General features: G+C 39.0%; 1 protein-coding gene across 1 annotated transcript; it reads right to left on the bottom strand.

Annotated features, from left to right (window-relative positions):
- Nucleotides 1-70: 70 nt before the first annotated feature.
- Nucleotides 71-27,922, bottom strand: SFXN4 (sideroflexin 4). The gene is given in 15 exon segments (XM_043987366.1): nucleotides 71-646; nucleotides 5,231-5,348; nucleotides 9,703-9,769; nucleotides 9,771-9,788; nucleotides 10,587-10,702; nucleotides 12,836-12,926; nucleotides 16,933-16,998; nucleotides 17,111-17,167; nucleotides 17,251-17,304; nucleotides 19,602-19,627; nucleotides 20,453-20,507; nucleotides 20,600-20,626; nucleotides 23,615-23,686; nucleotides 26,691-26,756; nucleotides 27,823-27,922. Coding segments are annotated over 14 exon segments (798 nt in total). The 5' UTR covers nucleotides 27,862-27,922; the 3' UTR covers nucleotides 71-646; nucleotides 5,231-5,304.
- Between the last annotated feature and the right edge of the window lie 38 nt (nucleotides 27,923-27,960).

The raw sequence follows: 27,960 nt of genomic DNA, 5'->3' as shown, positions 1-27,960 counted from the left end.
ATCAGTCTTGATTGATCTCCAGGTGGGTCTTTGAGTATCTGCTAAATCCCATTATTTCATCACACAACCCTGTTTTTTTTCTTTTAAAAACACATATACATATGTATACATGTATACATATATACATACAGATACACGGCCATATATATATGTGTGTGTATATACACAATACGTATATATCTCTCACTCATTGACAAAAACATACTGTTTATTTGACACAGTGATCTGATTCTGATTCCAGACTGCTAGTAAGTGGAAACTGTGCTAGAGCCAAAAAAATGATATTAAGTGCTGGTTAAGCATCCAGCTAAGGCAGCAACCCTTGAGGCTTATCCATACCTTAAAAAAGACTGCTGTGACCCATAAAAACCCTAGAGCTTCACTGTCATCAATTTCACAAAGAGAGAAAAGGTGTATAGATATATAAGCCTGAAATCTTGAGAAAATAATATCTTAAGGGAGTGATTTTTTGGGTACTCAGGTACAAAGTTGGCCTGCTCTAGTCTTCTTTCCAATTCTCTGTAAGCTCTGTGAAAAGACAAGCCATGTTGAAATTTCAAACTTGTCTTTAAAGTCCTCTGTTATAAAAGAGATCTGTCTCCTCTGTCAAGGACTGGATCTCTGGTTCTAGAGAGGTTCGTTGTATCTGAAAAACAGACAAATTGGTAAGGTTTATAATATTTCTTTGTTGCCCTAGAATTCTAATTTAATACAAATAATATAACCTTGTTCTTTTATAGAGATACTTTATTTCAATCTTAGCCTTTTACGGGGCAGCTAGATGGTACAGTGGATAGAGCACCGGCCCTGGAGTCAGGAGCACCTGAGTTCAATTTTGACCTCAGACACTTAACACTAGCTGTGTGACCCTGCTCAAGTCACTTAACCCCAATCGCCCCCCCCCCACACACACACACTTAAATCTTAGCCTTTTACAAATCTTTCACAAAGGTATTGTTACTGTGGTGTTTTTTTAATACATTTTTTTTTTGCAGGGTAATGGGGGCTAAGTGACTTGCCCAGGGTCACACAGCTAGTAAGTGTCAAGTGTCTAAGTCCAGATTTGAACTCAGGTACTCTTAAATCCAGGGCCTGTGCTTTCTTTATCCACTGCACCACCTAGCTGCCCCCTGTGTTTTAAAACATACTAATTAAGATGCACAAGGGAACAAACTCCATCTTTAAGCTATGTTAAAATTTTTGTCTTTTTTCATGCCTCATAGTTTTTCATACTTTCAAGTGGTATATTTTTTGTTTTTGTGGGGCAATGAGGGGTTAAGTAACTTGCTCAGGGTCACACAGCTGGTGAGTGTCAAGTGTCCGAGGTTGAATTTGAACTCAGGTCCTCCTGAATCCTGGGCTGGTCCTTTATCCACTGCGCCACCTAGCTGCCCCCTAAAGCAGTATGTTTTAACTACATTATGGTGTCTTTGAGAAAGTGTTCATCACTGTAAAAGGCTAAAACCTGAAATAAAGTACTGCTATAAAGAACAAGGTTGTTTTAAAATCATATCTATCTATACCTATTTGCTCTTTCGATGTTCTCTCTGTGTCTCTATATACCTATGTATCTATCTATTCATTACTTCTAAAACTAGTTTAAACTTTTGGGCTTTTTTCCTTGTCCATATAAATTAGTACATTTATATTTCATGTTCTAGCATCTTGGAAATGTCAGGATATTCTCGGGTGTAAAGCAGTTGAAGCCACTGGCAAAGGCCTGGCTGGCCACATCCTAGAGTTCTTGCAGGGTCCTACAGTAAAGCAGAATAAGTGGGTGTCCATAGTTTGGGGCAGCTTCTTGGAAGGAGGACTGTGGTGGGCTCCACTTTGCAAGCCTTTTCCTCACTTAGAAAATAAACTTTCTCTGTCACTCCTGACACCTGTCTCTGGCCTATGTTGTGCCAGCTATACAGAGGTTAGGGACCAGTTCTGAAAAAAGTCTGGATGACAGGGAGAACTGCTCAAAAAAGCAGTAAATGACATGTAAGACACGGAGGATAAAAATGGAGGGAGAGGAACAAAGTAATCAACCTCTGTGAGGACATTCTGACACCTGCACAAGAGTCCCAGCTCCTCTTCCAATCACACAGTGATCTGATTCCAGCTTCCCCCTAACTAGAAATTGTGCCAGAGGGGAAAAAAAGTGATGGTGAAGCACTGGCTGAAGATTCCCTAAGGCAGAACAAATGAAGAAAAGTACTTTGCAGGTTCTGTGCAGTTGACTAAATATCATGCCAAAATGAAACTACAGAACATGCAACACTCAACACTAGGTGAATACCAAAATGTTTGATGAAGTCCACCCATTTGAGGTCTGTGAACTAATTTTTTATTTATTTATTTTTTTTTTACAGGACAATGAGGGTTAAGTGACTTGCCCAGGGTCACAGTTAGTAAGTGTCAAGTGTCTGAGGCCAGATCTAAACTCAGATCTTCCCGAGTTTATCCACTTTTATTTTATTTGCTTTATCCACTGCACCACCTAGCTGCCCCCCCCCCAACTAAATTTTTAAAGATTTTGACAACTGTATTTTGAGGTAATTGGTTTCCTTTCTTTTTTTTTTTTTTCTAATGAGGCAATTGGGGTTAAGTGACTTGCCCAGGGCCACACAGCCAGTAAGTGTTAAGTGTCTGAGGCCAGATTTGAACTCAGGTACTCCTGACTCCAGGGTCGGTGCTCTATCCACTGTGCCACCTAGCTGCCCCTTGGTTTCCTTTCTAATTGCATGTATTTTACTTTATGTATTTAAACACATTATTCCAAGAAGGGGTCATTAGGCTTCACTGGACTGCCAAAAGCATCCATGACAGAAAGATGAGAACTCTTGTTCTGTGTTAAGGACTAGATTCTAAAGAAGTCAATTTGTGAAATGCAAAAGGACCCATCTTACAAAGAGGCTTTTATACCTGGCTATAGTTAGGTAACAATGTATCTTGTACTAGACTCGAGACAAAAAGGTCTGAATTTGAATAAGCATCTCAGACACTTATTAGCTACATGGTCCTCGGCAAACCACTCCAATCTTTCTCAACCTCAGTTTCCTCATAGGTAAAATGGGGATAATTATAGCATCTACATTAAAGGATTGTTAGGAAGATTAAATGAGATAAGGCAGGGTGTCCCAAAAAGTCTTGTTGCAGTTCAGAGCTATTAAAGCTTAAAGCATAGTATATGTAAAACACTTTGTATACCTTAACTGTTATGTAAATTTGTGCTATTTTTATGGGAAAAAAAGGTACTTGACCCCACCTTCCTTTGCCAGATAATAATCACTGACATTTACAGGGACAAGAGTTAGGAACTTCTAGTTCTGGTATAGGGAACTTCTAGGTAAAAAGACTCCCTCTAATAACAAAGGTCGGCATCTTCTCTGCAACTTATATGTCAGAGAATAACCTAGAGCAAAGGGGTCACACACATGGTCCTTGGGCCACATGTGGCCCACAACACTACTGAGGGCAACCCGAACCAGATGAAAATGTAGTTCCTATCAGATTTTAATGTGTTGATGTTATTAACAAAAAAAATTGTAAGTACGTGGTTTTCTAAGCCAACATGCAGTCCACATGTATGGTTTAGTGGCCCCTGTTTCTATCTGAGTTTCTTATCACTAACCTAGAGCAAGAAGAGGTGATTGACTTGCTCAGGTCCCACATCTAGTTTATGCTGGAGGTAGGACTTGAACCCAGCGCTTTGTGGCTCTGAGGCCCGCTCTCTATCCACCACACTATGGTTGCTTCCCTCTCTACTTCTCCTTCATACTCATACATGTATCATGCATACACACATGTATAAACATATATTTATACACACATATGCTAAACACATATATATCTATACTAATTCACTACATATTAAATATATTATATATAAATGTATTTTATGTGGCATTTTGAAGTTTTCAAAACACTTTACATATATCATCTCATTAGCTCCTCAACAATCATGTGAAAGAAGTACTATAGGTATCTTTATCCTGATTTTACAGATGAGGAAACTGAGGCTAGCATTTATTAGGTACCTGCTATGTGTTAAGAACTGATAAGTGCTGGGGATCCAAAGACAAAAAAAAAAAATGCAACAGACTGAGAGAAGTTACTATGACCTGATTATAGTTAAACACATAATATGTGTCGCAGATGGGAGTCAAACCCAAGTTTCTTCTGGTTCCAGACCAGTCCTCTTCACTAGGCTACACAATCTCCCAGTAATGTTATATTTTAAAAGCCTCATGCTTATGCCCATTCCCTGAAAAGTTACCAAATTTGAGAGCCCAGGAGCATCACAAACACATGGTCCCTCCCAAGAGTTTGTAAATTCTGGTTTTCTCTTATCCTGCCCTCCCTAGCTTAACACTAATGGTAGAGATAATGACATAAAAGTTAAGATCACAGTAACGTGGTTTTCAGGAGGATGCATTATGGAAAAGCTGCTATCTCAAGCCTCTATTATGGCCTTAGGGAATCGATAAATGGAGTAATGACTAGGGGCAGCAGCTAGGTGATGAAATCTGGGTCCTAACTCTTGTCCCAGTAAATGTCAGTGATCATTATCTGGCAAAGGAAGGTGGGGTCAAGTACCTTTTCCCCCCCATAATACCAATGAAATCTGGTTCCTAACTCTAGTCCCAGGAAATGTCAGTGATTATTATTGGGCAAAGGAAGGTGGGGTCAAGTACCTTTTTTTCCCCATAAAAATAGCACAGATTTACATAGCACATAGATAGAGCACGGGGCCTGGAGTCAAGAACTCTCATCTTCCTGAGTTCAAATCTGGCCTCAGACACTTACTAGTTGTGTGACCCTGGGCTCTGTTCACCTCAGTCTCCTCCTCCATAAAATGAGCTGCAGAAGGAAAGAGTAAACCACTCCAGTGGTTTGCTTTCTTTGCCAAGAAAACCCTAAATGGGGTTATGAAGACTTGGACACAAGTGAAATGACCAAACAACAATCAGTGACTTGCAGGTGTAGAAGAAGATGGAAATGGAGGGAGAGATACCTAGGAAAACTGATGGAATTTAACATGCCATGCATTTATTCATCATAAAATTTATGATCCCTTCACTTCAAATTAGTGAACATTTATGAAGCTCCTGGTATGTTGAAGGTCCCGAGATAATTGCTAGGGAGACCAATAATAAAATAAGATAGTCTCTACTTTCATGAGGCAGGACTCCATAAAGGTTGAACCTGAGTGATTCTCATTAAATATTCCAAAGGGACTTACCTGCCCTGTCTGTGGAAACAGACAAAATGAAACTGGTACCATCAATCCCATCACCAGAAGAGTCACATTTAGCTTCATGGCCACCAGAAACTTTGGATTTTGACGGGCAAGGTTGGTCCTAAGGAAAAGAAATTACACCTCCTAAGCCTCGCTCCAAGATTATACTAGCTTCTGAAGCAAGCACTTTACAATCTGACATCATAATCGCTAGTTTTATCACCTTTGTTGCTATTTTATTTGAGTCTATTCCCATAGCTCCACCAAATGATGTATACTGTCGTCCTAGAGTTATATGAGGTAACTCCATGTTCTGACCTGCTGCCTTCTCCTTGTTCATTTAGCAAGAGACCTTGGGGAACACCTTTCTCAACTATCTAGATACTTGATGGTCCACCCCGAAGATGAGGAGGAAGGATGAACTGGGAAGAGCCCCAAATAATGAGAACCAGCAGTTTTGATGTTTTAAAAGGGTATTGGCTCATTATAAAGGTAGGAGAGAGTAGCCAAGAAGGCATTGATGTAACTTAAGTTTCTAGCTATATTTGGGGGGGGGGGCAGGGCAATGAGGGTTAAGTGACTTGCCCAAGGTCACACAGCTAGTGTAAAAATATTTTTAAATGACTAGCTTAAATTTGGGGGGCTAATCTGACTGGAGGACTAATCTGGGGACTGTTGACTATTTGGCTATCTGACTTCTGTTAATTTAACATGGGCCGTTTATAAAGTTCCACCACACTGCTCCCAAACTGATAGACTAAGAAGCCTCTTAACCAAATAATCAAAGCAGAGTTCATTTATGAGATACTATTTCAAATTAGGAATACAGGGAAATAAAGTACAACCTGACTGCTTTCTCGCTTCTTTCCACTGTCTCTTTCCCACCTGCTGCGCTTGGAACTTCTTGAATACAATAAGGGCCTTAGACGACTCTGGCCTCAGGGCATGATACACTTTCCCTGGTCAGCTATTGTCTTCTAACTCCTCTTAATCTTCACTTTCCCCAACCTGTACCCCGCGCTGACCTGCTTCTGTGCTCTCCGCTGCCTCTGGTCAGTCTGTCCTCTGCTCCGTCCTTGTCCACGCTCCCCTCCAGTCACCCTCTAGTCCCTCTATCTAGTCTGTCCTCGAGTCTTCTTTTAGTCTGTCTCCCTCCTTGCTCCTTCCTTAGTCCGTCTGTCCCCCCTTTTCCTATCTAACTCCCAGGTCTATATATACACCTTTTCTTCTCTCCACTCAAATCTCGGGGCTTCCTTCGCTCCCACAGACCAAGCTAATCCGCCAGCCAGAGCTGCAGCTGGTGGGGGGAGGGGGGGTGAACGCCCACTTCACGTGCCTCAGCACAGGCTATCTTTCAGATAGCTCTGCTCAGGTCGGAGGGAGCTGGGGGCTTCCCCCTCCCCAGCTGTCTGACCTGGGGTCTTGCACAGCCCATGGGGCTTTTTTGCTCAGCTGAAGCTGAGGAGGAGGGGGAGAGACCCTAAGGGCCTAAGGCTTTCTAATCTCAGCCTAAAGGTAGGGTCCCCAAATCAAAATAAATTTCCACACTAGTAAGTGTCAAGTGTCTGAGGTTGGATTTGAACTCAGGTCCTCCTGAATCCATGGCCGGTGCTTTATCCATTGCGCCACCTAGCTGTCCCCTCTAGCTATATTCTTTTTTTTTTAATTAATAAAGTATTTTATTTTTTTTTCCGTTACATGTAAAGATAGTTCTCAACTTTTGTTTATACAAGCTTTCCAATTTCAGGTTTTTCTCCCTCCCTCCCCTAGACAGCAGGTAATCTGATATAGGTTATATATACACATAACATTAAACATATTTCTGCATTAGTCATGTTATGAGAAAAAAATCAGAGCAATGACAAAAAACCTCAAAATAGAAAAACATCAGCACCCAAAACAAAAGAAATAGTATAGTTCATTCAGCATCTATACTCCACAGTTCTTTTTTTTTTCTCCTGGATTTGGAGATCCTCTTCTATCATGAGTTCCCTGGAACTCTTCTGTACCATTGCATTGGTGAGAAGAATATAGTCCATCACAGTAGATCAGCACTCAATGTTGATGATACTGTGTACAATGTTCTTCTGGTTCTGCTCATCTCACTCATCATCTAGCTATATTCTTTTAGGGACAAACTTTAATAGTCAAAGTGTCAAGAAGGCCTTTTTCTCATACTTGTTTCTGATAAGGGAGTTAAGCCCATTGAATCTGCTATTTTTTGTTATTGCTCACATGGTTTCAACAAATGAAGACCGGTCCATTTTCTTGCAGAAAGAAAACTTTGAGGAATCACAATGCAAGTATGCCGATTCTTGCGTTAGCTCTTCACTGTGTAAACACCTTGAACTATCTGGATAATCATATGACACAGACAGAATGTCCTCCAAATTGAAGAGTTTATGGAAGGTTACTGAAGCTCATGGTTTAACTCACAATCTTTAGCTTTCCTAATTTTAACATAGATTTAGTTAGGTTCCTGTTGTCTAATAAAGCTTCCTCTAATTCTGGCCAGCACTGAGCTCCTTTAGAAAGACAAGTTAGTGGAGATCATGTGTTCTCCAAAGTGAGGACTAGGACAGGCCTTCTTAAACTTTTTCCACTGGCAGCCCCTTTACATCCAAGAAATTTTTACATGGCCTCCCCCTCCCCACTCTCCCCCAGGTATATAGGTATATAAAACAGTTATCCATAACCTTTTACTGTTGCCAAATGTTTTGTGACTCCCCACATTCAGTTATGTGACCCCACATGGGGTCTTGACCCATACAGTTTAAGAAGCTAGGGACTAGGAGACCCTATGGGTCTGTGGCATGATTCCAAGGGGTATATAATCAACCTATCTTCCTCACAAAGCTTTTCCTGATCCCACTCCCACTTGCTAGTGCCCTCCTTCCCAAACTGCCTTGCATTGAACTACATTGTATTTATCCTATTTATATCCTATTTATATACGTATATAAATGTTGGATATGTTGGGTTTTTTCCCCCCCTCGGGGCAATAAGGGTTAAGTGACTTACCCAGGGTCATACGCTAGTAAGTGTCAAGTGTTTGAGTCCAAATTTGAACTTAGGTCCTCCTGAATCCAGGGCTGGTGCTTTATCCACTGTACCACCTAGCTGCCCCTCATATGTTATCTTCTTAATTAAACTGAAAGCTTCCTGTGGCTAGAGATTATTCTTTTTAAATTTTTATCTCCAATTTCTAACATCGTGCCCACTCTGCCCCTTTCTTAACTGTGCAAGCACCCAGACTTCCCTCTCCTGAGTCAAACATCAGCCTCTCAGGGAATCTATAATCTAATCATGACATGGACACCCACAGCAGTATGTGGTGTATGTGCCACTGGGAAAATCCTTCCCCCCCACCCCAGTATACACATTCCCTCCCTTCACCAGATCATGGCTTCAGCAAGTGACTATCAGAGGTAGGGCAATGACTATTGAGTATGAGCCCCTAATCCTTTTCATCTTGAGTGGGACAAGTTAAGTAAGTTACACAGGATAATCTGTCATGGATAGGTCATGGTTTTCATAACAGAATTCATTACATTATCTTTCTCCCAAACCCATTTCTTTTCCAAACGTCTGTTTTTACTGAAGGCACTACCATCCTTCCAGGCACCAGGTTTACAATCTTCCTGTCATCCTCAATTCTTCACTTTCTCTCATTCCACATCACTAATCAGTTGTCAGATTTTGTTGTTTCTATTTCCATAATATCTCTTGTTATGTCCCTTTTTCTTTATTCACTTAACTATCATCCTAGATCAGAGTCTTTTCATCTTTCAATTGGACTATCCAAAAGCTTCCTAATTGGTCTCCTTGCTTCAAGTCTCTCCCCTTTCCAATTTATACTTCATACAGCTGTCAAAATTATTTTCCTAAAATTCAGGTCTCACCATGTTGTTTCTCTACTCAATAAACTTCAGTGTTCTCTTATTGACTCTAAGATCAGATGTGATATTGTCTTTATCTCATCCTTATTAAATTTCTATTTTGTGTAAGTTTTATAATGTACACAATCAGTACCATGGTATCAAATATATGTAATTTATAAATAAGTAACTATATACATATATACTCAAATTTTTTTTACTGGTAGGGCTGTGTAATCAAAAAGTCTGGAGGCTACTGATATAATCTAAACCTATCATTTTACAGATAAGGAAACTGAGGTCAGAGAAAGGAAGTTATTTGCTAAGACATCTAAGTGTGATGGAGAGAGTATATTGGTAGAGCCAGGATCCAAATGCAGGTGTTCTGCCTTGAAATCCAGGGTTCTGTATACCTACCACCTCCCCACCTCCAACTTACTTGTCCTGATTTTAACTGGTTTTGCTATACTGAAGAACTGGGGGGAGGGTATTGAAATACTTTTAAAGCAATATTTCTCTTTTTTTCTCTAGAAATTGGGAAGTAAGATTTGTACTTTTTGAAATGACAGTCATAGGCATCGGTGAGTTAGCTCTTACCTTTCAAAAAAATATGCAAAGACACTTGAAAGGAGAGTTGAAGCCCCAAAGAGCAAACCTCTAGACAAAGCTGTTTCTCCAACCGCCTAAAGAGAGTGCAAAGTAAAGTCAGGAAGCTATAAAAACTGAACACCATTCATTCTTTCGTTCTTTCTCTCTCTCTCTCTCTCTCTCTCTCTCTCTCTCTCTCTCTCTCTCTTTCTTTCTTTCTTTTCTTGGTGAGGCAATTGGGGTTAAGTGACTTGCCCAGAGTCACACAGCTAGTAAGTGTCAAGTGTCCAAGGTCATATTTGAACTCAAGTCCTCCTCACTCCAGGATTGGTGCTCTATCCACTGCGCCACCTAGCTGCCCCAACACTATTCTAAAGTGACCAATTTTAATTATCAGACCCTTTACCTTTTTTCTACCCCTAAAAGCTTTTGGTTATAATGGTCACCACTAATTATAAACTTCATATGTGAAGAACAAAAAGCCTTTGTGAAGTGAAGGCATCAAAGGAACCACACCATAAACATTAAAGTTTAACTAAAGTGGTTAAAGCTCACAGCCTTCACCTTTTTCTCTTTTCAACAAAACCTTTTCACTACACACACACACACACACACACACACACACACACACACGCACGTTCACACGCGCTCGATCTAGCACATTCTGGTATAATGTCAACTGTATCTGAAAAAGAAAATCTCCTTACACTTACAGAAATAAACACAACAATTATAATTCACATCAACCAGAACACAAAATGCAAAGTAACGTGTTAGAGAAAGAGGGAAAGGGGACAAGATGAAATGGACTTCCTCTATCTTCTCAAAACAGAATATTCAGTCCTTTGCCTAAAGCATTAGCAAATAGGAGAGCTCTACAATGTTCCACCTACCTTTGCCCCGGCTTCTTGTGACAGTCCTACAACATTCCCATTCTTGTCCATTACACGAATTCCATTCTGGTACTCATGGCTTCTGCTCACCACCACATTAAATGTACTCAAAAAGGCTGTAGTGTTCAAAAGCAAAACAAAACATGGAGATTGCTTTCTAATCAGTTCCATTTATCTCGGACATAATTTCATCACACCTACAACATGTCAAAATGTTCCAAACAGAGACTTGCAGCAGGAATAAGTGAACCTGCATTCTGGCCAACCTAAGAATTCAGTGAACCAACTATTTAATTTTCTAAAGTTGCCTGTGTTTCCAGGCAACTAAAATACTTGATCATTCATCCTTGTATCAACCTTAGAAATACTGCAAATTAAGTTACTGCTAAAGACAAAGAAAAATCTCTGAAGGACTTAACAGACAACAACACTTAAAATATGTGAGAAGCTAATTATCTATATCCTCTCCCTCACATGGAAAAACCATGGGATTTGAAAAAAAAATGAATTAAGCATTTTTTGAGGCATTTGTTTTTCATACCATAGTTACTTCCCAATATATTGTTGACCACTCAAAGAATCTTCTTTTTTTAACAAAGAAACCCTATTTAGCAAAACTAAACAACACAGTCACTAAAGCTGATGTGGAAATTTATTTTGATTTGGGGACCCTACCTCTAGGCTGAGATTAGAAAGCCTTAGGCCCTCAGTGTCTTTCCCCCTCCTCCTCAGCTTCAGCTGAGCGAAAAAGCCCCGTGGGCTATACAAGATGCCAGGTCAGACAGCTGGGGGAAAAAAAAGCCCCCAGCTCCCTCCGACCTGAGCGGAGCTATCTGAAGGATCCCGGATGGCCTGTGCTGAGGCATAAGGCTCGAGAGCACCCCCCCCCCCAACAGCTGCAGCTCTGGCTGGTGGATTAGCTTGGTCTGTGGGGCAAAGGAAGCCCCGAGATTTGAGTGGAGAGAAGAAAAGGTATATATAGACCTGGGAGTTAGCTAGAAAAGGAAGGAGGGAGACTCGGAGACAGACTGGGGGGGGGGGACTGGAGGAAGGATGGACTAGAGAATAGGAAGGAGACTGACTAAAAAAAGGAGGGGGACGGACTAGGAGAGAAGCTGACTAGAGGGGAGTCCGGACAAGGACGGACAAGGACGGACGGAGGAGAGTTCGGTTCAGAAAAGGAGAGCCGGGTCTGACAAGGTTACAGGCCTTAATACAAACTAGGGAAAGTGTATCGTGCCCTGAGGCCAGAGGTGGCTAAGGCCCTTATTGTATTCAAGAAGTTCAAAGAGCAGCAGGTGTGAAAGACGAAAGAGACTCAAGAGACGCAGTGAAAAGAGACCACAGGAAAGCAGTCAGGTTGTACACTTTATTTTCCTGTATTCCTAATTTGAAATAGTATCTCATAAATAAACTCTGCTTTGATTATTTGGTTAAGAGGCTTCTTAATCTTTAGTCTATCAGTTTGGGAGCAGTGTGGTGGAACTTTATAAACGGCCCATGTTAAATTAACGAAGTCAGATAGCCAAATAGTCAACAGTCCCCAGTTTAGTCCTCCAGTCAGCTTCAGCCCCCAAAATTAGGCTAGTCATTTAAAAATATTTCTACACTGACAGTCTATGTGACATTCTGCTCTAGTAGCTCCAGGAAGGAAGTGTCAACTATTCTCTGGAATCAAGATTATAAGACCATAGATTTAGAGCCAGGAAGGACCTTAGAGGCATCTATCAGTCCAACAGCTTCATTTTATAGATGAAGAAACTAAGACTTAGCTGGGTTAGATGAGTTGCTCAAAACCAGACAGATGATAAGTAGCAAAGCTGAGATTTGCTTGGTCACTGGATTGAAAATTTATATGATCAGAAAGTGAGGGTCAGGTTGGAGAAGCTGGATCTTTTTTTGTTTATTTAGAATTTTATTTTTCTCCAATTACATGTAAAAACAATTTTTAACATCCATTTTTAAAACTTTGTGATGAGAAGCAGGATATTTTCTTCCTACCATGATGATGGGCACAGTAATGAAAGAGAAATAGCCCATAAAACATTTATGATTACAATCTGAGACCCCAACAGGCTATGAAAGTTAGCTTTGTCCTGTTCTTCTTCAATATTAGGCACACTCTAGATAGAAATAGAACAAACAACCTTTGCAAAGGAATAGGGAGGAAGATGTCTCTCTTTTCATGATGACCCAAGACAGATATAAATCAGTCCACTAGTGTATGTTTCCAGTTGGCATCTACTTACCGAGAAGGGGGATAGGCAAGATTTTGGTAACAACATTCTGAACAGCAGGTCCTTTTAATGTATATCGATTCATCATCAAAAAAGGGGAAATCTAGGAAAATCAGAGAAGAAATATCAATTCATTATAATCTGACATACATTTATAATGTGCCTACTCTGTATAAAACACTGTGCTAGGCACTAGGAGAGATACAAAGCTGAATAATATACAGTCTCTGCTCTCAGGTCTACTGGGGATGAGATTGGGGAGGGGATTTAGTACATATACAAATAACTATAATACAAAATAGAACCTAATAAATGGAGAGGCAAAACACAAAGTGCTGTATGAGATTTGAGGAAGGAAAGCTCATCTTGGTAGGGGGCTTAGGGTTATTACTAGAGGTTATATTCAATTGGCACTTAAAATCAACTGCATGGGAGTAGGTAGGTGGCGCAGTGGATAAAACACCGGCCCTGAATTCAGGAAGACCTGAGTTCAAATCTGACCTCGGACACTTGACACTTACTAGCTGTGTAACCCTGGGCAAGTCACTTAACCCTCATTGCACTGCCCCCCCCCCCCAAAAAAAAAATTCAACCGCACACTTAGCAAGGGACTACCAATTATAAAAACTTAGCTAGCCTATTTCAACATAAAATTCACGTGTGAAGTTAGTTGGTTAGAATACTGGGGGAATCATTAGAATTATAACATAATCATCCTATAAATGAACTATTGAATTGGATGTAAAGGTCAAAATTTGTGGTTTTAAACAAGACAATGTGTGTAACAGTAAAGGGCTAAGTAGCTATGATCAGAAGGAAAGCAGAAAATTGGCTGGGGGGGGGAGCTTTTTTTTTAAAATCATAAAAGTATTTCATTATTTTCCAGCTACATGTAGAGATAGTTTTCAACATTTGTTTTTATAAGATTTTTAGTTTCAAACTCTTCTCCCTCCCCAAGACAGCAAGCAATCTGATATAGGTTATATATGTACAATCACATTAAACATATTTCTGCATTGGTCATGCTGTGAAAGAAGAATCAGAGCAAAAAGGAAAAACCTTAAAAAAGAAAAACAAGAAAAAAATAGAAATAGTATGGATCAATCTGCATCTAGATGCCACAGTTCTCTTTTTCTGGATTTGGAGAGCATTTTCCATCATGAGTCCTTTGGAACTATCCTGGACCGCTGTATTGCTGAGAAGAGTCAAGTCTATCACAGTTGATCAATACACAATGTTGTTGATACTGTGCACAATGTTCTCCTGGCTCTGCTTATCTCACTCAGCATCAGTTCATGTAAGTCCTTCCAGTTTTCTCAGAAAGGGGGAAAGCTTTTATAGATAGCTAATCAGATAAAAGTCATATCTAAATATATATAAAGAACTTTGTCAAATCTATAAGAATGAGTCATTCCCTGATTGATAAATGGTCAGAGGATATAAACAGGCAGTTTTCTGATGAAGTCAAAACTATTTATAGTCATATTAAAAAATGTTCCAAATCATTATTGATTAGAGAAATGCAAATAAAAACAACCTTGAGATATCATTTTACACCTGTCAGATTGGTTAAAATGAAAGCAGGGGAAAGTGACAAATGTTGGAGGGGATGTGGAAAAACTGAGATATTAATTCATTGTTGGAATTGTGAAATGATCCAACCATTTTGGAAAGCAATCTGGAATTATGCCCCAAGAGTTATTAAACTGCCTATACTCGTTGATCCAGTAATACCACTACTATTCTATTTCCAAAGATAATTAGGGAAAAACCATAATATAATATAATATAATATAATATAATATAATATAATATAATATAATATAATATAATGTAATGTAATGTAATGTAATGTAATGTAATGTAATGTAATATAATTAATATAGAACCTGTATGTTTTAAAATGTTTATAGCAGTTCTCTTTGTGGTGGAAAAGAACTGGAAATTGCAGGGATGCCCACCAATTGCAGAATGGCTAAACAAGCTGTGGTTTATGATTGTGATGGAATACTACTTGCCCTAAGAAATAAAGAGATCAATGATTTAAGAAAAACATTTAAGTACTTGCATGAAATAATGGAGTGAAATGAGCAGAACCAAAAGAACATTGTACACAGTAACTGTTTTAAGAATCATTGAATCAGAGCATACCCTTTGATCCAGCAATACTACTACTATGTTTATATCCCAAAACCTCCCTGACGCAAAAAAGGAAAAAAGATCTATGTGTATAAAACATTTATATCAGCTCTTTTTGTGGTGGCTAAGAATTGGAAATCAAAGGCATGCCCATCAGTTGGGGAATAGATAAACAAGCTGTGGCATATGATTGTGATGGAATATTATTGTGCTTTAAGAAATGATAAGCAGGATGATTTCAGAAAGGCCTGGAAAGACTTGTATGAACTGATATATAGTGAGATGAGCATAACCAGGAGAATGTTGTACATGGTGACAGCAATATTGTTTGCTGAAGAATTGTGAATGACTTGACTATTCTCAGCAATACAATGATCCAAGACAACCCCAAAGGACTGTTGATGAAACACACTATTCACCTCCAGAGAAAGAACTGATATTGATTGAACACACACTAAAGCATACTATTTTTCACTTTCTTCTATTCAAGTTTTCTTATACAAAATGACTAATTTGATAATGTTTTAAACAACTGCACATGTTATAACCTATATCTGATTGCTTACTGCCTCAGGGGGGGAAGGAAGGATAGAATTTGGAACTCAAGACTTTAAATAAAAATGTTTATTATTATTAAAAATATTTAAATTAAAAAAAAAGAATGACTGAGTAAATGTTATTTTGAATATTATAAATACCCAAATTAACTACAATGGACATATGAAGAAAGATGCTATCTGCAGCCCAAGAAAGAACTGATAAATAGCACTATGTATAGAATAATTTAACATATACATGTATATGTATACATAGATGTGTGTATATATACACCTATTGATAGCCATCTTTGGGGGGGAGGAGGAGGAGGGAAGAAAAAATTTACATGATAATTTTGTTGTTTATTTGAAAGGAATAGCAAATTATACATAGATTTAAATTTTCATGTGCAATCATCTTTTATTGTACTATGTTATAGAAATACTTATTTGATTCCATAAATCAAAAAATAACCTGTCAAGGACTAGATAAACGTGAGCTATTAATATTGATTATGATTTATGGCTTTGGGAGTTCTATCTGAGAAAATGAGGGAATGAAACTGGGTTTGTTCTTCTAGTCTCAATGCAGATTTGGAATCTAAATTTTATTGTATAATTTAATTTTAAATTCCTTTCCCAGGGTCATACAGTCAGCATGCATCAGAAGCAGGATCAGTTTTTCCTAACTCCAAGGCCAGTTCTCTGTCCCCTATGCTCTCTTGTCTTTCTTATAAAATTTCTGAGATTATAAATTGCTTAACAGTTGCTGAACTACATTATTAGAGGAAGTTTGCCCCTAGGGAGTTCCCTATGTCAATGAAACCACAGAGGAAAAAAATAAATTAATCTTACCTAAGTAGAGATGTATAGAATACTTCTCATATAGCAAACAGTAAAATTAATTACAATGCACAGGAAATAAGGACCAAACATGTTTAAAAAATTGTCTCCCCTAGTATATTTGTGACGAAATACTTTATATTTTTATTCTTAATTTATAGTTTTCAAATGAATTGAATGAACTCAATTTTCCAACAGATGAAAAGGTTCCCCAAGTACAAAGGAAATTACCAACTCAATCCCAAAGGTTATATTTTCCCTAACCATGATTTTTTTTTTTTGGTCCAGAACTACGATTTTATTGGTATAGGAAATTTTTTGTGTGAAACCTTTCACTGATGCATGTTGGCATTTGAGTGGTTAAATGACTTGTCCAAAATCACTTAGCTAGTATATGTAAGAGGCAGGTCTTGAACTCAGGACTTCTGGACTATCCACTATGCCTCATTACCTCCTGGCATAATGTAAGAATAGTATTTAAGCTGTATAGAGATAAGCATTATGATAAATGTGAAGAATTATGTCAGTTTTACATAAGCATCTGGTTTGATAAATCAGAATATGATTCAATGGGTCTTAAAAAATACCTACTCCAAAAAATGTTGTAGAAATAACTGTAGTCATCCCAAGAAGCTGTTGTTCAAGAGAATATTTTGCCTGGGGGGAAAAATCAAATCACACATTTAGTGAATCACTTATTCATTATTTGTGAATTATACTAAATTCCCTAAGGGGTGGTACAAAAACAAAAGGTTAATTGCTTACTTACATGGATTGCATTTCCATTTGCTATGCTGAATTCAGTATTGTATGCATGGAGGAGAAACTGCAGGAAGTAATGTAGAGATATTATATTTTCAATTCAAGCATAAAATAATTTACCGATCATAAAATAGAAACAGCTGTTACCTGAGGGAAAAGAGCAGCCTTTATTCCTTTATGTTTTTGCAGAAACAGGAATACCTTGCATAAGGGAAACAAATGGAAAAGTGAGCTTCTTTTACCAAACTTTGCTTAGGTCAGCTGATCCATCAACCAGATAGTAAGAGGTTCATTGATACAGTGCTGTAATGGAAAGAATAAAGGGTTTGGGGGCAGCTAGGTGGTGCAGTGGATAGAGCATTGGCCCTGGATTCAGGAGGACCTGAGTTCAAATCCGAGCTCAGACAGTTGACACTTACTAGCTGTGTGACCCTGGGGAAGTCACTTAACCCCAATTGCCACACACACACACACACACACACACACACACACACACGAATATAGGGTTTGCAGTCAGACCACTTGGACACAGAATTTTACTACCTCTGTGACTTTAACTTCTTGGGCCTTAGTTTCCTCATCTGTAAAATGAGGGATGGACTAGATGACCTTGAGTAATTCACTTCAGCAAGCATTTACTCAGTGAGTGTCTATGTTCCAGGAACTGAACCAGTGTTAGGGGCTGAAAACCCAAACCAAAATAGTCCCTGTCCTCCAGTAACTTACATTCTACTCTGAGCCCTGAGTTCTATGATTAATCTATACCTTGATGTGGCTGAGCAGATGCAGAAGAGCCATAGGATGATAGGTCGAGGGGAGTAAGATGGAGTGGAAGACTAACCAACAAATGATATTTATTATGTATCTCCTATGCCCAAGGCAGTGTGCTAGGCACTGCAGGGGAGAGAATGAACAAGACTGTCTCTGCCCTCAAGGTATTTAGATGAAGAAAAATGTCAGTCAATAATCGATAAACATTTATTATGTATCTACTATGTACCAAGCTCAGTGTTTACTATATAAACATAAAAGATAACTAGCAATATATCATATAAAGTTAGAGTTGGAAGGGACTTCTTAACATATGAGGAAACTGGTCCCAGAAAAGTTGTGACATATACAAGAACACACAGAGAATAGCAGAGCCAGGCCCTAAACTCCTCCATCCCAAGCTGGGCTTCTTTCTGTTATACCATGCTGGTTCATAGAAATGACCAAACTTTAGATAACTAGTAATATTTTTTCCTACACATTTAAAAAATTCATTTTTAACATTCACTTTATAAAATTTCAAATTCCAAATCCTCTTTCTCCTCTTTTGCCCCTCCTGCACCCCTTGAGAAGATAAGCAACATGATATCTATTATACATGTGAAGTCATGTAAAACATATTTCCAGGGGCAGCTAGGTGGCGCAGTGGATAGAGCACCGGCCCTGGAGTCAGGAGTACCTGAGTTCAAATCCAGCCTCAGACACTTAACACTTACTAGCTGTGTGACCCTGGGCAAGTCACTTAACCCCATTGCCCCATAAAAAACAAACAAAAAAACCCCCAAACAAACAAAAAATTTCAAATTCCAAATCCTCTTTCTCCTTTTTTCCCCTTCCTGCACCCCTTGAGAAGATAAGCAACATGATATCTATTATACATGTAAAGTCATGTAAAACATTTCCATAATGGCCCTGTTGAAAAAAAATGCAAGAAAAATAAAGCAAAAAAAAAAAGTATGCTTCAATCTGCAAATAGAGTTTATCTCTGGAGGTAGATAGTATTTTTCCTTTAGAATTGTGTTGGATAGGGGCAGCTAGGTGGCGCAGTGGATAAAGCACCGGCCCTGGATTCAGGAGTACCTGAGTTCAAATCCGGCCTCAGACACTTGACACTTACTAGCTGTGTGACCCTGGGCAAGTCACTTAACCTCAATTGCCTCACTTAAAAAAAAAAAAATTATGTTGGATCATTGTGCTGATTAGAGTAGTTAAGTCTTTCACAATTGATCATCCTTACAATTTTGCTGTTACTCTGTGAAATGTTCTCCTGGTTCTGCCCCACTTTACTTTGCATCTGTTCATATAAGACTTCCCAAGATGAAATCATCTTGTTCATTATTTCTTTTATCACACTAATAGTATTCCATCACATTCATATACCCAACTTAATCAGCTATTCCTCACTTGATGGGCATCCCCTCAATTTCCAATTCTTTGTTACCACAAAAACAGCTGCTATAAATAATTTTGTACATATTGGGTTTTTTCCCTTTTCTTTGATCTCTTTGGGATATAGACCTGATAGGGATATTTCTGGGTCAAAGGGCATGTATAGTTTTATAGCCTTCTGGACATAGTTTCAAATTGTTCTCCAGAATGATTGGACCAGGATAACTAGTAATATCTTAAGTTTCTGATTTCCAATGTAAAAATAAATAGCATGTGGAAATAATAAAAAATTATGCACAATGGTGATATCTTTAAATTGTTTATTTTTGGCTACTTACCAGAGGTCCAGTAATAGGCAAGAAAGCTAATGAAGAAGAAAAGGATCATTAGTATATGCCAAACATTTTGTAATTAATTGCTCGGATAAAGGAAAGATGTGGGAAATGATAATTAACCTGAAAAAACCCCTTTTTTTTTTATCTCTATCTTGGTTTTTTCCTAAATTTTTTTCTAAAATCATTGAACTGGGGGCAGCTAGGTGGCACAGTGGATAGAGCACCGGCCCTGGATTCAGGAGTCCCTGAGTTTAAATCTGGCCTCAGACACTTGACACATACTAGCTGTGTGACCCTGGGCAAGTCACTTAACCCTCATTTCCCCACCAAAAAAAAATGCATTTCTAAAATCATTGAACTATTGAATTTTGGAGCTGGAATGATCATTGAGGATGATTTAATTCAATCCTTTCATTTTAAAGATAAGGAAACAGGTGAAATAACATACCCAATGTCACACAGCAAATTAAAGACAATAAGACTAGAGTTTCCCACTGGATTCTGAGTCCAGAGTCTATTTATTAGCAATGTGACTTTGGGTAAACTAATGAACATATTTTAAGAACAATAATAATATAATAAAATTAGTAATTTTACTTTTTTGTTATTCTGAATTTAGCAAAGACAAACATTTCCAAATACAAAGAAAAATTTATTCTAAACGAAACCATGAATCTCTATTATATACAGCTTCCTTTTTTAAAAAGTACCTATGTTCAACATGTGTTTTAATGTATCAAAAATAAATGCAGATTCTCACTGAATATTTTAGTACACACACACACACACACACAGAGTGCTTTTCTACACACTAAATATTCCTAGGTCCTAGTCCCTTCCTCTAAACAACTCACCTGCAGGCCTTAATAGCATAGGAATCACACCGCCAGTATCAGGATTCACTGTTGCCTTTAAGAGAACAAACAATTAAAACATTTTTTCTCTGAAAGAAGTTATAACAATTATAAAAATTATGCAAATAAAGCTTTTCTTAAACTTACCAGGCTCTGTTTCCAGGCTTTCTGTATCTAACCCAATGAATGAGAAAAGAAAATTAGTTTTATCTTTTTAAAGAGAGGTTTGTGGTCCCTTTCCAGTTTTTTCTCTTGGTATATTTGTTACAATCTCAACAACTGGCTCCCTTTTTGCCTTCCTCAGAGATAAGAAAGGAATATTTTTTTTCTGTTACATTCAAAGGAATCAAAATCAAAGGCATAGCTTAAGTGAAGCAACAGAATCAGAATGTTATAAATCATTCTTTCCAAAGAGAAAAGGAAGAGGCCCACTTAATAATCATTAAACCCAATCTAGATTCAGTTGGTAAGGGGAGAATTGAAAAGTAAATTACTAGGTTGGCATCCTTCTTTAACAGATAGGATAATGATAAGGTATCTAAACAGTTTTCTTTTTTTTTTTAATTCCTCAAACAAACAGAAGAAATACTTTGGGCATTACGCAGGCTACAGAAAAGAGGTTTAGCTAAAGGAAAACCTACAGACCACATCTCTTACAATCATCTCTCTCTCTTTTTTTTTTTTTTTTGCAGGGCAAGGAGGGTTAACTGACTTGCCCAGGGTCACACAGCTAGTAAGTGTCAAGTGTCTGAGGTCAAATTTGAACTCAGGTACTCCTGAATCCAGGACTAGCACTTTATCCACTGCGCCACCTAGCTGCCACAATCATCTCTTTTGGTCAACTCACACAGCTACCATAGATATTCACCCTAGCCCTCATTACCTTGCACCTAGACCAGTACAGTGGCCTCTTTAGAGGTCTTCTTGCCTCAGTTTTCCCCCTCAGATTTCTCCAATTCATCCTACCCACTGCTGCCAAAGTGGCTTTCCTCAACTACAGATCTGACCATGTCATTACCCTACTTGGTAAACTCCACTGGCTCTCTATTGCTTCTAGAGTGAAATATAAATTCCTCTGCTTGATTTTTTTTTTTTTTGGTGAGGCAATTGGGGTTAAGTGACTTGCCCAGGGTCACACAGCTAGTAAGTGTCAAGTGTCTGAAGCTGGATTTGAACTCAGGTACTCCTGACTCCAGGGCCAGTGCTCTATCCACTGTGACACCTAGTTGCCCCAGGCTTCTGCTTGATTTTTAAAGCCTTCTACAATTTGGCCTATATTTCCAGCCTCATTATACATCACTCTCCCCTTCTTGCATTGGCTTTCTCTCTATTCCTTACACATGGAATTTAATCCCCTACCTGTATGCATTTGCATTTGCATTTGCATTGGCCATTCCTTATGCCTGGAAGACACTCCTACCTCACCTCCACCTCATTGAATCTCTTACCTCCTTTAAGATGCAACTCACCTTACACAGGAAGCCTTTCCTTATTCCTGCTTCCCCAAATGCTAGTGCCTTCCTTCCCTAACTGCCTTGATTTATTATTTTGAATATATGTCTATATGTACATGCTTTTTCTCTTTCTTTTTTTTTTTTAGTGAGGCAATTGGGGTTAAGTGACTTGTCCAAGGTCACACAGCTAGTAAGTGTTAAGTGTCTGAGGCCAGATTTGAACTCAGGTACTCCTGACTCCAGAGCCGGTGCTCTATCCACTGTGCCACCTAGCTGCCCCATGTACATGCTTTTTCTCAAAGAGAATATAAGCTTCTTGAAGGTAAAGGCTTCACATTCTGTCTTCATATTTCTAACACCTAGTAGGTGTTTAATAAAGCTTGCTGGTTGATAGTAACCCCTTAAACATGAAGGATATATGTGTAGATGGATAGATAGAGAGATGGATGGACAGCTGGAAGGCCAGATAGATAGTTATTACTGGGTTGAGTGTTCATTGCCCACCCCCAACACACCCTAAAATGAATTTGCACAAGAAGGGGGGCTGTGTGGCCCTTGGGGAAAGCAGGGCCTAAGAAAGGAGTGTCAAAGTAATGGGACACTGTCAGGTGGCAGCCAGGGTGTAGGGAAGAGTGCACCAACCAAGGACTATAATGTGGAGCAGCGGTGCCACCCCCCCCCCCCTGCCCCTGCCATGTCAGTGCTTTGAACAAAGCTCCAGTTGTTACCATCTGATTGTATCTCTGAAAAGAGTTACAGGTAAAAAGAGTTGTTTTTACCTATGACCTTATCTTGACTAGACAGACAAAAATGTTTTTCACAGATTAGGATGCTAGTACCTTTAATTCTGTAGAATCTTGACATAAAGGACAAATGTTCTCTCTCTTTTTTTTTTTTGGACTGGGCAATGAGGGTTAAGTGACTTGCCCAGGGTCACATAGTTAGTGTCAAGTGTCTGAGACTGGATTTGAAGTCAGGTCCTCCTGAATCCAGGACTGGTGCTTTATCCACTGTGCCACCTAGCTGCCCCCTATAGCCGATTTTTAAAAAATGATCAATGTCATGTAAATTATATGGTATCTGTGGTTATTTCTATAAAAAGGCAAAATCAAGTTCTTAGATAGGAATATAGTTTATTATAACACCATCTTTGAAGAAATCAAATTTGACTTGAGTTTACAGGACTTTTTTCCAGGAATGGAAACTTTTTCAAACTCTAAGAACTACCTATATTCTCAGTCAAGTTTGCCTTTGACTTTATTTATTTATTTATCTATTTCTTTCTTTCTTTATTTTGCGGGGCAATGGGGGTTAAGTGACTTGCCCAGGGTCACACAGCTAGTGTCAAGTGTCTGAGGCCGGATTTGAACTCAGGTCCTCCTGAATCCAGGGCTGGTGCTTCATCCACTGTGCCACCTAGCTGCCCCCTTGCCTTTGACTTTAAAGGAAAAACTCTACCCATAGGCTGTCACCATAAAAAAGAACAATAGCAATTGCAAGTCTACATGTCCATAGATGAGCACTAACTACTCATAGGAGAAGAGAAGTTTTATTTAGTTTTAAAACTGAGGTATTTTAATAAGCAAGACATTTAAAAAGATAGTGCCTTCATCACCATCTGCAGAACAAACTTCAACTTCAGAAGAGATGTCCATGGTTGCCTTGACACAGTGATTTCCAAGTTTTTGACATATAGGCTGCTACATACCTTTTGGTCCTCTGTGTGATCTTTAGGTGTCTGTTCATTCCTTAATAGTTCTCTTGCAGTTTTTATTTTTTCCTAATTTAAGAAAAAAACAGTTATCAAACAATTATGTCTACTATATTCCATATTTTTCAAATATCATAGGATCACAGATAATTAAAAGGGTAGTTAGGGTTCACCTAACTGTCCCAGGGCAGCTCAAATTTAACATGTCCAAAATACAACTTCATTATATTTTTCCCCAGACTTACCACCTTTATTAACTTTCCTATTTCTGTTGAGGGTAATACTATTTGTTAATACTTAGCTTCTCAACCTCACAATTCTCTTCAATCCTTCCTTCTCCCCAATAAATTGATTCGATTCCCACTAAATCACTTGAATCCAATTCCTTCTCTCCATTCACATGATCATCATCCAAGTACAGGCCCTCAGCAACTCTCACCTAGACTATTTCAAGAGATTCTAACTGGCTTCCCAGGCTCTTGTCCCTCTCCTCTCCAATCCATCATTTACACAACTGCCCTTCATTCATTTATTTATTTGCAGGCAATGGGGGTTAAGTGACTTGCCCAGGGTCACACAGCTAGTAAGTGTCAAGTGTCTGAGGTTGGATTTGAACTCAGGTACTCCTGAATCCAAGGCCGGTGCTTTATCCACTGCGCCACCTAGCTGCCCCTTTAACATTCATTTCTAACAATTTTAAGTTCAATTTCTCTCCTCTTCTGCCCCCTACACCCTTTGAAAAGGCAAGTAATATATCAATTATATATTAAAGTCATGCAAAACATATTTCCATATTAGTCATGTTTCAAAAAACAAAAACCACTTAAATAAAAACTCCAAGAAAAAGAAATTGAAAAAAGTATGCTTCAATCTGCCCTCAGAGTTCATCAGTTTCACTCTGGAGGTAAGACAGAATGTTTCATCATGGGTCCTTTGGAATTATCTTGAATCATTGCCTTGCTCCGAGGAGCTAATTCTTTCACATTTGATCATCCTTATAATATTGCTGTTATTATGTATAATGTTTTTCTGCTTCTGCTCACTTCACTTTGCATCGGTTTATATGAGACTTCTAAGGTTTCTCTGGAGCCATCCTGCTCATTATTTCTTATAGCATAAAGTATTCCATCACAATCATATACCATAACTTGTTCTGCCATTTCCCCAATTGATGGGTGTCCCCTCAGTTTCCAATTCTTTGGGTTTGATCATGCCACTTTTTTGCTCACAAAGTTTCAGTGGCTTCCTAATGCCTCTGGAATAAAATAAAACTATTGTCTGGTATTTGAAGCGCAGATCTCTTTTATATTATAACTCCTCATACCTATCATACTCTGCCCAAACTGGCCTACTTGCTATTATCCATGGACAACATTCCATCTCCTGATCAGGCTGATCTTTCCCATGCCTGTAATGATCCCCTTTAAGCCTTAGCTCATGCTGTCTCCTACACAAAGCCTTTCTTGTTCCCCCTGAGTTGTTAACTTTTCTCCAAAAATTAATTTGAATTTAATTAGTGTATATTTTGTAGTTATTTATATGTGTACATTTGTTCTCCATGGCTGTCCCTCCTCTTCTCCCCTGCCCATCCCCCTACTGTAAGCTCCTTGAGCATAGGAACATTTTTTTTTTTGTGGGGCAATGGGGGTTAAGTGACTTGCCTAGGGTCACACAGCTAGTAAGTGTCAAGTGTCTGAGGCCAGATTTGAACTCAGGTACTCCTGAATCCAAGGCTGGTGCTTTATCCACTGCACCACCTAGCTGCCCTCATAGGAACTATTTTCATCTTTATTTGGTAGGGGAAGGGTATATCTCAATGTCTAATACAGTGGCTGGCACATACCAGACAATTAATAAATGCTTGTGTACTCAATGATGCCACTGATAGGCACATACCCTTTTCTGGTCTCATGTACACCAAAAAATTAACAGCAGTACATAACTGGGGAAAAAGTAGACCCACTGATTTGGGGAATGGCTGAATGAATTGTGGCATATGAATTAGATTGGAATATTAATTTGTCATATGGAACAATTAAAATGAAAATTTCAGAGAAGCATGAGAATACTTATATGAACTTATGCAGAATGAAACAGAATCAAGAAAACAATGTACACAATGACTGTGACAATGTACATAGAAAGAACAAAACCTAAAAACTGAATACAGTTTTGATCACTATTGTTTCACTATTGTTTCTATAGAAACAATAGTTTTTTGTTTTTGGTTTTTTTGGTGAGGCAATTGGGGTTAAGTGACTTGCCCAGAGTCACACAGCTAGTAAGTGTTAAGTGTCTGAGGTCATATTTGAACTCAGGTCCTCCTGAATCCAGGGCCAGTGCTCTATCCAGGGCCAGTGCTCTATCCACTGTGCCACCTAGCTGCCCTGAGGCACATTGTTATAAGAGATGTCTTCTTGGGCACTGAGGGAGGATATATTTGGAAAATAAAAAAAGATGTAAAAACAAAATAAATCAATATGCCTTATTAATATTCCCAGCCACCTCTTTTTACCTATCCTGTTTGGGTGGTGGTGGAGGTGTTTTCAAATAAGGCATATTCATTCATAGCCATATTCCAATCATGAGTTTGATCCTACCAAATCTTGGTGATATATGAGGTCAAATTTGCCAGTTTGCATAGCACGTCTACCTCATTTTGCTTGTTGCTTCAACTTTGTACAACTGTGTGTAGACATTTAAAGCTATGAGTTTAACTACTGGATGGATCCTTTCTTGGATTTTGCCTCTTTGAATTGTCTGCATGTCTGAATAGCTACTCCTATTACATTGTATCTACTCTCTATGGCATCTGGATTGGTGTATACATGCATTCAATTGCCCTCTTTCCCCTCACCAAGGGATCTAATAGAAAGGTTTTCCTGTTTCTATTTCCTGTTTCTACAACAATCTAAATGGCCTTTTAATCAGGCAAGCTCATGCAAAAAGAAATGCCTTTTTAAAATTAGAAACAAGAGTATCCTGTGATTTCAACTGGGCTTAAAATAGTAAAACATAATTTTTTATCAGGGACCAATATAAAGGTATAGTTTTGAATCAAGAAAATATTTACCTGAGAGAGCAGTACATTTGTTGGGTCTAGTATGTCAAGCCAGTGAAGAAATCTTTGGACAAAAGACTGAAAACAAACAAAAACAAAAGAAAAGAGATTAGAAAAGGATGTTAATAATAACAGTCAACATTTATATAGTGCTTACTGTGGGCCAGACACTCATTTGATCTTCACAATAACCCTGGGAGGTAGTTGCTGTTATTAACTCTATTGTACAGATGAAAAAACTGAGGCAAGTAAGTGACTTCTATCAGGTCACAAAGCTAATCAATGTCTGAGGCTGGATTTGAACTCAAGTCTTCCTGACTCCAAGCCCAAAGCTCTAACCACTGCATCATGTTGCTGCTCAGGTGGCATTAATTAATGGCATTACAAAATGAGCAGTTGGAGATATTTCTTGGTCACCGTTAAATGTCTATACTGAAATGCCTGTGTGTGCATGGATGGCATGACTAAGGTCAGAGAGAGCCTCAAGGATCCCACTGAAAGTCTGGGAGCAAAGAAGGAATTTTTCCCCCCAATCTTTGATCTTCAAGCTAATGCTAAAGCTTACTTCAGAAAAGGTGGTATCTGGGAGTAAATCCTAAGGGAGTAGAAATTCTAAGAGAGATTTGCTAGAAAAGGGTGATGGTGTGTGTACCCCGCCGAGTCCAGGGCAGACGCAGGATCACAGATGACATGTTCAGACCTGGACACTGTGAGTTTTAAAACCATCTAGTCCGATCTCCTCATTTTACAGATGAGCAAACTGAGGGTCAGAGGGAAGGCTCTAATTTGCACAAGGCTGGTAAATGACAAAGCCGGGGATCAAATCCAGCATCCAGTGCTACACATCGAGTACTTTTTCCCCTGGACCATGCTTGGGAGAGCCAAGTGGGTTGGTGCAGGCTTTAGCCTGTCTTCTGCACTCAGGAGATGAGGTAGTCTCTCCCTACCCCCCCAGAAGCTCTTGATTTGTGCTGGAGTTGGCCCAAAGCGAGAGAGGGAGCGGGCAGTGACCTTGAGGCTGCCCCCAAAGGGTTATCTCATGATGCAAAATGCACAAGTGCTGAGGCGGTGACCGCCTCTCTACATGCACCACTCTCTCCCGGAGACAGTCCCACCCTGTCCCGGCTCGGCATCTGCTCCGTACTTGGCTTTCTCGGATCCAGAAGTGCAAGTTCGGCTCCATGAGCGGCCTCCCAGATAAGTTTCTAGCTAGCTGGGGAGCAGGCGCCGGAAGACACGGCAGTGAGCATGGGTAAGGGAGGACGGCCCCCACGAAGCCCGG

Source organism: Dromiciops gliroides, chromosome 2 (genome assembly GCF_019393635.1).
Source record: "Dromiciops gliroides isolate mDroGli1 chromosome 2, mDroGli1.pri, whole genome shotgun sequence".
NCBI lineage: Eukaryota > Metazoa > Chordata > Mammalia > Microbiotheria > Microbiotheriidae > Dromiciops > Dromiciops gliroides.
Note: the sequence above shows the minus strand (reverse complement) of the source record. Positions and strands in the feature narration are given on the sequence as shown.